The sequence below is a fragment of the Podarcis liolepis genome (genome assembly GCF_965112155.1).
Source record: "Podarcis liolepis genome assembly, chromosome: 4".
Taxonomy (NCBI): domain Eukaryota; kingdom Metazoa; phylum Chordata; class Lepidosauria; order Squamata; family Lacertidae; genus Podarcis; species Podarcis liolepis.
The window spans coordinates 79859745-79872406 of record NC_139558.1 but is presented as its reverse complement, the minus strand read 5'-3'; the positions used below and the strand labels follow the sequence as shown (position 1 = coordinate 79872406).

At 41.2% G+C, this 12662-nt stretch overlaps 1 protein-coding gene across 4 annotated transcripts in view; it reads left to right on the top strand.

Moving 5' to 3' along the window:
- Window positions 1-12662, top strand: part of B3GLCT (beta 3-glucosyltransferase) — a 70806-nt gene that overhangs the window by 47233 nt on the left and 10911 nt on the right. For all 4 annotated transcript variants that reach the window (XM_083498922.1, XM_083498921.1, XM_083498919.1 and 1 more), the window contains 2 exons: window positions 6323-6436; window positions 7405-7504. In XM_083498922.1, coding sequence (XP_083355048.1) covers window positions 6323-6436; window positions 7405-7504 — 214 coding nt within the window. The remainder of the gene's footprint in view (window positions 1-6322; window positions 6437-7404; window positions 7505-12662) is intronic.

The following is a 12662-nucleotide window of genomic DNA, read 5'->3' as shown; positions in this document are numbered from 1 at the left end:
CCACCTGCCCTGGTCTCTCCTAGTCAGAAAATGAGAACCTTGATTAATATATACTCTAGTTGTCAGAATATTCTTTTTCCCTTTACCCATTAGTCAGTGGGATATTCCATAAAGTATATTTTATTGCAGTGGGGAGTAGAGAATTTGTGACAAAAGCTGGAAGATATATTGGTTAAAACTAGGTGAAGCGAGACATGGAGTGAATGCATGGACTAAAAAGCCTTTAAATGTGTTGTCTGGTGGATGGTCTTGGTGTTTCTTTGAAATTCAATATTCCTTATTTGTGAATAGAGAGAGCCACAACCTTCAGCTATTCACCATTCAATAAGATGGTGGGAAGGCATTATCTTTTCTTCCATTAGCTATTTTTATATCTTCTTAGCCACCTGTAGGGGATAGAGTTGCCTGAAAAGCAGGGGGGAAGTACATTTCAGACATTCTGCATCAATCTGTATGTGAAAGTGATGATGGTTTACATCTACAAAATAGAGATGTTTCATTTTTGAGATGCATTGAACATCTCAAAAATGAAAGAAAACCATAGGGGACCAGCATACCTAAAAAACAAACCTTGGAAAAATCACCATATTTTTTTTTTCCTAATATACATTTGTACTTTATTGTCATCCTTCAAAAAAAAAAGGTAATAACAGGATTTCCCTAACAATTTCAGGGGAAAATATTTACTACTGACATTGTATTGCTAGCTGAATGATTTTTTCTTTCACAATTACTGATGTAAGTTAATGTTGTTGGCCTCTGTCTGCCTCGAGAGGCAATGGACTGTGCCTGTGGGGTTGAAGTCAAACTGCTGGAGGATCACAGAGCCTGCTGTGGCTGCAGAGACTGGTAACTCATAACTGCTGCCTCCTGTATTGTTGCTGTGTTAGCTGCACTGAAGTGCATATGGAGGTCCTGGGCTGCCCAGACAACCAACCCCCCCCCCTCCCCGCCCCCAGTCTCACCAATGTAATCCAAAGGAAAACAGAGCAATACATTTGGTACCTGCTTGGCCGCAGGAGTTTTCGGAAGGAGGTGTAAAGTCTCCATCCAACTATTCTAGAAAGTCCAGATTTGTGTAGGGTGTATTCCTAGGCCTTTTCTTCTATATGTTTGGATTCTTGCTCCGTGTTTGCAGTCATGGAATTGTTGTCTATCACGTGACGGTGTATGTTTTCATTCCACATAGTGGGAAGTGATGGAGACAGGATGTTTGTGTTACTGTGTTCCGTGAAGTGGGACTATTGGCCTTTGTTCTTTTTCTCTTTGCTGTCTGATGAGAAAGAGGAAGGAGCTAAGTCAGAATGCTCCAAGTGTATTATACTTAAATAAACGTAGATTAGCCAAAATGCTGTGCTACTGAGTTCTGTTACGAAACTGTGAATACTCTGCTGATCCCTAAGTCTGCTGATGCTTCTTGGTATCAGTTGCTGTGATGTTTGGGCTGAAGAAAGCTTTAGAAGCTCCCGAACGATCAACCAGGAGGGAGAGAACATGCCAGTCGGGCATGTGTCTCTACTAGGGTCCTACACAAGAGTAGGACGATCCTAACAGTATTCATATACAGAAGTGTGTTATAGAACCAAGCTGTATAAACATTAAAGATTTCACTTTAGCAAGTGTTGGGATTGAAGAACAGCTTTGGACCAGATGGCATTTCTTATTGATGGCAGCTGCATAATTTTTTCCTTCATCACATTTGTCATGTATTTCATGCATCCTTTGGATGTCAAACAGTGACTAGTTTGGTAGGGTGTAAGGCAAACTAATCCAGCAGTGTCCCATTTTAAGGGAAATCAGCCTTCGGTGTTTTTCTCTGCCTTCAGTGATATTCTTACTTCATATAATCTCTCCACAAGTTATTTCCAACATTAAAATTTCAACAAATGAATATTCAAAACCAAAAAGGGGGCTATAGAGATGACAATAGATCTTCAGAAATCAAATTTTGAAGTTCTGTTGGCTCACCGAAGTTGTTCTTTGCACTCACTGATTTAGCTCAATGCAGCCCTTGGTAGTTTGGCCATGAATCCGTAGCCTGAATGTTTTTCACTGTGGTAGCTGGTACTCTTTCCTGAGCAATGAATTGCATGCACTCTAACATGTTTACCTTAGAATCCGGGACATGCCCCTGCTTCTGGATGAGTCACATGACCCATGTGAGATGAAGGAGCCTCAAAATGTGTGTTTTAGGCAAAACATGTGGGGTCGCAACCTCATGCAATATCACAGCCCCATGTGTTTTGGGACTCTGTGATCATGTGTTTTGGGGAGCCATGCTTAGAACATGGTGCCCCAAACCATAAAGATAAAGAATGCCACAATGGCCTAGTTCACACATCATAGTAGACAATAGTGAATGATTTGCAGTAAATGTTCCAAGCTAGGAGGTTCTGCTCCTCCCTGTTTGTGCTGGGGAGAAACCAACCACAATCCATAGCTTACTCTGTTTTGTCCAAACCAGGAACTGTGATTTGCTTCACTCCTAACAAATGACAATCTATGGCCAAGGGTTGCTCTTGACTTACAGATTGCAGTTTGCAGAGGTGCCAGCTTATCAGCTTGACTGAGGGGCCCCAATGCGACATCCTGATGTCATGTGACATCCTAAGGAGCCAGGAGGCGAAGCCAAATGCCTTCTGAACATTGAAGGGGTATGGCCCCTTCAAAGAAACACATTGGGGGCCCCTCAAAGGGCTTCATTCCCTAGGAGCTGGCTCCTATGGTAGTTTGTTAGAAGTGAAACAAATAGTAATCCCTTGTTTGATGTTTCCAGGGATAATTTGCTTCCTCCCAGCACAAGCCAAGAGACATGGGGCAAAGCAAAACTGGAACAATTAACTCATGCACAGCAAGCCATGCTTTATATTTTACCATGGCATGCAAACAAGGCCACTAAACCCAAAATAAAACAGCAGTCCAGGGTAATAAAGGCAAGCCATAAAAGGTCATAGAAGCTGGGGTTTGTTTTTTGGTGTGTGTTTTTTTTAAAGACAGATAACCTGGCAGCTAAATGATAATATAATAATAGCACATAATGATAAATTATAATGTGTGTACAAGGCAAGCAGAACCAGTGTGGTTACAATCACTGGAGTAGGACTGGGAAGGCCCAATTTCAAGTGGTGATCCAGTCATGAAGGTCACAGAGTGACTTTGGGCCAACTATTTCTCAGCCTATCTCAGAGATCAAATGTGAAGATAAATTTGGGGGTAGGTTAAAACCACATACTCTCTTGGGAGGAAAGAGTGGGATATAAATATAAATAAATGAACAAACATTCCCAGGTTGCAGGTTCCAGAACCTTGCAGTGGTGAATTAAATTTTACAACATCCACACAGCATTCTAGTTTGAATGTAAAGAGCCATTCCTAGATGAAATTATACGAAAGCAGAAATAAATGAATAGCAGTCCTGAAAGTACTTGTATAAAATGTGTACTCAATATGGATGATCTTCTAGAAGAAAAGTCTAAAAATTGTCCTTGCTAAATAGCTTTTGTTCCCTGGTCTGCTATGTTACCAAGTGGTATGCAAAATACATGGTCAACAAAAGCATAAAATCTAGCCAAAATCTGTAAATATAATCAAACTAATAGTGCAGTTTAATCTAGCTGCAATAAATTACCAAGACAACTTTTAAAAATTACAGTACTACTGCTTCATTAAAATACCATTGCAATTCTAAAACATCCCTAAACTTTATAGGGACGCGGGTGGCGCTGTGGGTAAAACCTCAGCACCTAGGACTTGCCGATCACATGGTCGGCGGTTCGAATCCCCGCAGCGGGGTGAGCTCCCGTCGTTCGGTCCCAGCTCCTGCCCACCTAGCAGTTCGAAAGCACCCCTAAGTGCAAGTAGATAAATAGGTACCGCTTTATAGCGGGAAGGTAAACGGCGTTTCCGTGTCCTGCGCTGGCTCGCCAGATGCAGCTTGTCATGCTGGCCACGTGACCCGGAAGTGTCTGCGGACAGCGCTGGCTCCCGGCCTATAGAGTGAGATGAGCGCACAACCCTAGAGTCTGGCAAGACTGGCCCGTACGGGCAGGGGTACCTTTACCTTTACCTAAACTTTATACATTTATAACTCCTAGTTGGTTAAACATACTAGTGGTTATTATTTAAACAAAATAAGAGACATCAACAAATTTGTTTACTTAAGGTTCTAATTTATGCTCATGTGTAATACTGAATCTGCTGTAGAAAAACCACCATTATGCTTTGGTACCTAGTCTTTGGCTCATTTGAGGCATTGCATCAAACAGTGGTTTCCACTAACCAATGTATTTAGAACTTGAGCAAAGTTTGAGCTTCCAAATATGCAGGTAAATTTAAAGGTGCTTGTTTGCTTCTGTTTTTTGGGTGTTTTTTTAAACTCAGGTCTTTGAATGTAGTAGCTCCAAGTTTGCTGAGAGAAGGCAACAGTTGCAACCGTGGTTAGCCTATTAATACAAAAAAATTGTAACACAAACCAGAGTTTTCAGAATTACTTTTTAAGTTTGCCTTTCTGGCCAGAGTTTACTTTTCTGGCTAATTGCAAACCATCTGTAGTCAATTCAGACATCATTCTAAACCATAGCTCAGTTTCTTTAATCATTGCCCGTATTAATTCAGACAATCCTAAGTAATGTGATTGGGGAAAGTGGAAGGTTTTGTAACATTTTCAGAATTTTATTTTATTTTATTTATACCAGTTTATATACTGCCCTCTTATGTGGTGCAGCAATATAAGAACATAACTTAAGAAGGTTAAGTGTTCAACTAATTTTGTGTCTTATTTTAATGAAGCATTGTTTAATAACCTTTCTAAATACTTACCAGTAATCAAACTTTAAAGTTGCATGGGTTTAACTTTTGCATACAATTTGTCTTTTTTATGCAAGAAAATGAGCATCCTACAGCTGGAGTTTGTAGAAAAATGTGTTCATGTTCTTGTGATTTTTTAAAAAAATGGTGTTGATTAAAACAAGACAAAAAATAAACTGCTATGTTACAGCTAGCCGAAATGATAAAGGCAAGTTGAAAATGAAGCTATAGATTCACAGTCTTTCACTATCATGTAACACCTTGAGGACTGAGGAAAATACTTGAACTTTCCTCATAGTTTCCAGTGTTACCCAGTGGAGGGTAATCTTTCTCAGGAAAGTGAAAAATTAATGGATGCTAGCTTTCAAGAGCTCCTTTTGAAAAAGGAGCTCTTCTGGTAAGCCATTTTTCCTTTTTTAGCTGCTCAAAATTATATCCATGCAACATGCCGATTGGCCATTTATTTCTATGAAACTACAAGGTTTTGGGGTTTTTCTGCTGTATGTTTTGACACGCCCTTGAATTTTGGTAGATGTATTGAATGATCAAGCCTGAATTTGCCAGGAGTCTCCTTCCCTTTTTGTGAGGGAGAAATCGTTTGTGCCTGCTTAGGATTTTACATGGTACATAGAATGTATTTCATTGCTCAAGGAAAAACAGAATCTCTCCTCACATCCAAGAAAAGCCTAGGTGAGTGGGCGGGAGACTGTGAGACATACTTATCCAACAGAAGGTGCTACACACACGTAGTGGTTCCTAGGACAAGGGGGCAGAACAGGAAAAAAAGCTCAGCCCTGGTTGGTAACAAATCTGTCTCCAGTATGTTGGCAGGGAGGAGGGTAGGGCCATTCCCATCATCTAAGCTTAAAACTAGACATATGGCTGGCTGCTGACAAAGCAGCCCATCTCTCTCTCCCTGCTTATCCTCTGATGGTCACTAGTAATTCAAAATGCATTACAGATTTCTTTGCCCGCAGGTGTCAACCAATGAAAGGGAACCTTGTGACACCATCACGTCATGAGATGCATTTGGTATTCCTAGGTGTTTGGGGTAACAGAAATGGGGATGCTGCTTTCAGTAGCAGCCACATGTGCCGTAACATCTAATTTTGGCCTAACAGGGCTTCCTCCAGTTACCCTATTACTTAATAACCTGGTTCAGATATACACATCTCAGCATATTAAGCCCAGATATGAATCTTGTGCCTGCATGAGCCATCATCATGCCATCCTTTCCCTCCTCTCTTCTGAGATTGAAGGCTTTTTGAATTACTTAACCATAATTTCCTGTTATGTCTGTCTCACCACATCTGAACAGTTTAGTTAGCTTCATATCCTTCCCCCACTCCCCAAAAAACTGGTAACCATAGTGCACTGAGAAGGGAGGAGAGAAGATGGGTGAATATCAGTTGTTGGTAAGCTGAGAAACACCCTAACGTCCAATTTCAGTTTGCCATAAATTCAAATCTGTAAGCACTGTTTTGCCAGCGTGTCAATATGCTTGTTTTCCCCCCAGTACCTATTGTAAAGCAGACCTGGGAAAAAGAGGCCGCTCTTATTGAATACTACAGTGATTATGCAGAAAGTTCAATACCCACTGTTGATTTAGGAGTGCCAAATACTGATAGAGGTAAGTTTTAACACGATGTGATATTATTTTGCATGAATTGTACAGTGTTTTCATAACAGAATTTGCACAAGATGATGAGCTGCCTAATTTATTTCCCATGAGGTGGCCTGTGAGTCTGCCAGCGAGATAAGGAGGCACAAAGACAAGACTCTTTTCGTGGGACTGATTACAGTGCGATTCAGTTGGAGGCAGCACCAGCGAGTGCTCTACCAGTTTGGGAGTGCAGAGGGGGAAATTCCTCCTACTTTTGCCGCTGCTGCATACATTCATCATGAATCAGTGCAGTGTGAAAATAGCAGCCCTCTATTCTGTTCATCTGCCTGCCTTTGTGAAATCAGCATTCAGGACACCAGCTTCCTCCTTCTTCCCATACCTGTTTGCATGATTGCAAATTCTGCCTTCTGACTGAACAAGACTAAGGAGAAAGATGGAAGGAGGCAGGTGCTTGAAAGAAAGAAGGAGAGAAATCAGCTGATAGGTGTAAAGAGGCTGAGAGAGGAAGAAGCCAAGGACCAAGGAAAAAACAAATTTGGAAAGGATTGAGGAAAGAAAGGGAGACCTAAGAACCACCGTGATTTGAGCCTAGTTTTAGATGCCCATTTGAAATTGCTGGATATCAAAAGTGAGCAAGAATGGTCAGCTTTGCATACACACCTACTCCATGGCATAGAGTCCTCCTGTGCCCACTCCCAGCATTCCTCAAGCCCTCCATGCCCGCTGCTGAAGGGGCATGGTAAGGTGCAGCAGGCAAGAGTTTGACAGGCTGGGATGCCTCCAAATTCTGTCATACTCTATATTGCAGGAAATCCATATATTTATATATCTGAATGATGGGGATAAAGGTGCAACCCAGCCCTAATCTGAACACATGGCAAAGATTATTTTTAAGTGTTAAGAATGATTTTTATAATCATCACACTATATGTCTAATTATTGAATTCCTTTACTTTTTTGTGTTTCGTGTCTAGGTCATTGTGGGAAGACTTTTGCCATTTTGGAAAGGTTTCTAAAGCACAGCCCTGCTGCAACACCTTGGTTAGTCATTGTGGATGATGACACTTTAATAAGGTATGCATTTCGGAATTATATGAATCTAAACCGTACGTTGCTTTACAAGTCAACTTGTTCAAAAGTCACTATTGCAGAGCTAACAGGCAGTGTGCAGTTTGCAAGTGAAACAAAAAGCATGAACATTTATGAGTCAATGCAATATTTTCCTGTCGTACAGGAAAACCAAGCAACGTAACAGTAAATTAAAAACATCTCTCAAATGGTAGATTAAAAATACAATTGGATACATGAAATGCTCATTGTGGCAGAAAATTGGATTCGTGTCTTGCAGGATGGTAAATTGGCAACATTTTTCCATCGCTGGGATTTGTTACTCCAAATGAACTAGAAGTTATGACTGGGAGACAACAGCAGCAGTACAGGAAAATACCATATGTTTTAATTCCTGGTGTATTTTGAGTAAAACTCTTGTTCAAGTTGAACAGTTTTCCGAATTCTTTCGGTGTCCACAGCCAAAAAACATCTTTGTGTCTCTGAAGACGAGACAGCTGACCTGTTCAAAACTACTTTGCAAAAGGGCAACTTTTGCATAACATAGTGAATGGCAAGTTGTACAAGGAGAAGCCTCTATCTTCTGCTCCCTCTGCTCTGCCTCCCAGGCCTTTCTGGAAGATATGGGGATGTTCCTGAACAAGTTGGGGGGACCTTTTCCACTCTTGCAACTTTGGATCCAACTTGCAACTGTCTGTTCCCCACATAGTTGCTGTTTTTTCTCCTTACATATTTTTGAAGCTTTTTTTATCCTGGGTGATCAGATTCTGTTACACTGAAATATTGAAATAAATAAAATAGTACTATCATCAAAGGTCAGGATTATAATATTAAAAATTGAGTACAAGTTAAAAGATGAGAAGAAGAAGAAGAAGAAGAAGAAGAAGAAGAAGAAGAAGAGGAGGAGTTTGGATTTGATATCCCGCCTTTCACTCCCCTTCAGGAGTTTCAAAGCGGCTAACATTCTTCTTTCCCTTCCTCCCCCACAACAAACACTCTGTGAGGTGAGTGGGGCTGAGAGACTTCAAAGAAGTGTGACTAGCCCAAGGTCACCCAGCAGCTGCATGTGGAGGAGCGGGGAAGCGAACCTGGTTCCCCAGATTACGAGACTACCGCTCTTAACCACTACACCACACTGGCTTAAAGCTAACAATGTACGACTGACAGTTGAATTTTCTCATTAATTTAAGGGAAAGTACACCATTTACTGATTGCATGAGAGCAAAAAACACACAAATGGGTATACAGAAATAACCAATAGTGAGAAATAGAAACTCTGACATATGTTTAAAACTGAACAATTTTTTTTCATATTTGCTGAACTGAAGATTCAGTGTTGCAAGCAATAATTTTATCTTTTGCAAAGGAAGCACTGGCCTAGAAATGACAAATTGTAGCACGAAAAGGTATGCCTAATAGGCTGGTTTCTGTAAGACTCTCAGATGCCTGCTAATTTAATCCACTTCCAATACAAGCTATTTTTATATAATCTACCACAATGTGTTATAGAAATGTCAACATATTATCCTATGTCTTTTCTGTAAAGGTACCCCTGCCCGTACGGGCCAGTCTTGCCAGACTCTAGGGTTGTGCGCCCATCTCACTCAAATTAGATGTACGACACAGACTGAAAAATTGCAAAAAAAAGGAGAGGCCAAAAGCGTCTACTCATGATTTATTAGAGTTGGGGTGCTTCCCAATCCAGATTTAAATCATTTAAATTTAAATTTAAATTTAAATTTAAATTTAAATTTAAATTTTCTGTACAAACCTCTAAAAAGTCATGCTCATTCTTACTGAGAAAAGATCACATCATCTTGCCTCTTTGATTTGTTTTATTTTCTTTGAATAGCTCTATCTCTTTGCACTTAGAGGCTATTACAAAAGAGTACTTCTTTCTTATCCTTGGAAATGGCATTGTAAGTAGAGCATGTGCTACACTTTAGCCGGCAACAGCCGCAATCGGGGAAGTTGTCACTGTCAGGTTTTGAATTTGGAGGGCTAGCAGTAGGAGTGTTGAGCTTCTTGGAATTCTTTTCTAGCATTAGTCTAACGTGGGTCTCAGAAAACAACAATTCATTGATGTCTTGATGGATTAGTTGATGACAAAGTCAGAACAATCAGAATTATCACTTTAAAACATAATTCCGTAAATTCTTGGGATGCATAGTTTTCTACCCACTGTGACAGCAAAGTCAGTAGGAAATCAGTCACACAACAGATAAAGTAAAGGTAAAGGGACCCCCAACCATTAGGTCCAGTCGTGGCCGACTCTGGGGTTGCTGCGCTCATCTCGCTTTATTGGCCAAGGGAGCCGGCGTACAGCTTCCGGGTCATGTGGCCAGCATGACTAAGCCGCTTCTAGTGAACCAGAGCAGTGCACGGAAACACCGTTTACCTTCCCACTGGAGTGGTGCCTATTTATCTGCTTGCACTTTGACGTGCTTTCGAACTGCTAGGTTGGCAGGAGCTGGGACCGAGCAACAGGAGCTCACCCCATTGCAGGGATTCGAACCGCCGACCTTCTGATCAGGAAGTCCTAGGCTCTGTGGTTTAACCCACAGCGCCACCCACGTCCCACCACACAACAGATACTTACATATAAATAAACGGCAGTTGAAGAAAAAAGGGGTCAGACCCATGCTGGCTGAAATGTTGGACTTCTCATTCAGTCTTGACCCTTCTATCCCCCCAGAACGGATATTTTGTTGTTGTTACAATTATATCAATCATAATAAATCCAACAAATATAAAAGCATAATAAAACATCAAACATTAAAAAATTCCCTATACGGAGCTGCCTTCAGATGTCTTCTAAAAGTTGTATAGTTATTTATCACCTTGACATCAGATGGGAGGGCGTTCCACAGGGTGGGTGCCACTACCAAGAAGGCCCTCTGCCTGGCTCCCTGTAACTTCACTTACCACAGTGAGGGAACCGCCAGAAGCCCTTGGAGCTGGACCTCAGTTTCCGGGCTGAACCATAGGGGTCGAGATGCTCCTTCAGGTATATGGGGCAGAGGCTGTTTAGGGCTTTAAATGTGAGCACCAACACTTTGAATTGTGCTCAGAAACATACTGGGAGCCAATATAGATCCTTTAGGACTGGTGTTATGTGGTCCCGGCGGCTGCTCCCAGTCACCAGTCTAGCTGCTACATTGTGGATTGGTTGTAGTTTCCAAGTCACCTTCAAAGGTACCCTGTGTAGAGCACATTGCAGTAATCCAAGCAGGAGATAACAAAAGCGTGCATGACTTTGGTGAGACAGTGCATAGGCAGGTAGGATTTCAGCCTGCATACCAGATGTTAGCCAGCCCTCCTGGACACAGAATTAACCTGTGCCTCCATGGACAGCTGTGAGTCTAAAATGACCCCCGGCCTGCATACCTGGTCCTTTAGGGGCACAGTTACCCCATTCAGGACTAGGGAATTCTCCACACTTGCCCACCCCATGTTCCCCAGAAACAATACTTCTGTCTTGTCAGGATTCAATATATATCTGTTAGCTGCCATTTATCCTCCAACTGCTTCCAGACACTCACATAGGGCATTCACCGCCCTCACTGGTTCCAATTTAAATGATTTAAATCTGGATTGGGAAGCACCCCAACTCTAATAAATCATGAGTAGACGCTTTTGGCCTCTCCTTTTTTTTGCAATTTTTCAGTCTGTGTCGTACATCTAATTTGAGCCTCTGTTCCAGTTACTTTTAAGTAATCTCCAGGCTCCCTGTTGATCCTCCTAATGGCATGCTATAGCTTTTCCTCAACTTTTCTTTTTCCTTTTATGTATCTAAGCTAGACAGTGGTTGACAAATTGGTTCCAAATAAATATACCCTGTTGATTAATATTTGCTGTTTGAATGCTAAATACTTTTATAGACCACCCTTGAATGCAAATGTAATAAAATGTAACTAGCTGCCCTCTAAATATCCTTGAAAGTAGCTATCCTTCCACTGTATTATCCCAGAAAACTGTTCTGTGTGACTCAAAAGGCTTGATATTTATTTTGGCACATACATACACATCTCTTGTAAAAGAGAAAAGTACTCTGGTTTTGAGGGAGAAATATTGTTTCACTATGAATCATTTGCATAATAAACATTTTCCCAAGTACTGTATGGAAAATATCCTACTGATGCCTGTTTGATAAAATATGGAAATAGCAAAAGCTATAAAATATATCAAATAAAAAGAGCTCCTCTATAAGTGGAAGCATAACTATTTTTAATTTGTATTTAAAGTCATGGGAATTCTTACAGCATGTAATGAGGCTACCTGTGGAGCAAAATCTAAGCCATTCATAAACCATTTCTTGAGGTGGAAACTAGCTTAAAACAAAGACATCATAGAGTCAGAGAATTCCAACTCTAGAGTTGGAAGGGACCCTGAGGGTCATCTAGCCCAACCCCTTGCATGGCAGGAGTCTCATATAAAACATCTATGACAGATGACCATTCAACCTCTGCTTAAAAACCTCAAATGAAGAAGACCCCACCACCTTCCAAAGGAGCCTTTTCCACTGTTCAACAGCTATTATTATCAGAAAGTTCTTCTGGTATTTAGTCTGAATCTCCTTTCTTGTAGCTTGAATCCATTGGTACAGGTCCTACCCTTCAGAGCTAGAGAAAAGCTTGCTCCATCTGCCCTGTGGCAACCTTTTAAATATTTGAAGGTGCTATTGTATCCCCTCTTAGTCTCCTCTTAGTCTCCAGGGTGTACATAGCCAACTCCCTCAACTGTTGTGCTTGGTTTTCAGACTTTTGTTATCTCAGTGACCCTCCTCTACACACATTCCTGATTGTCAATATCCTTCTTAAATTGTGGAGTCCAGAACTGGACACAATACTCCAGGTGTAGTCTGACCAAGGCAGAAAAGAGCAGTACTATTACTTCTCTTGGTCTGGGCACTATACTTCTGTTGATACAATCTAGAATGCCATTAGCTTTTTCTGTTGCTGTTACTGTTACGCTTGTGGTCTACTATAAGACCCCTGGATCCTTTTCACATGGACTACTGGCAAACCAGGTGTCCCTCTCCCCCATCTTATATTTGTACAGCTGGCTGTTCCTGCCTTACATTTCTCCCTATTCAAGTTCATTTTGTTAGTTTGGACCCAGTTCTCCAATCTGTTAAGGGCATGTTGAATCCCAAGCCCGTCTT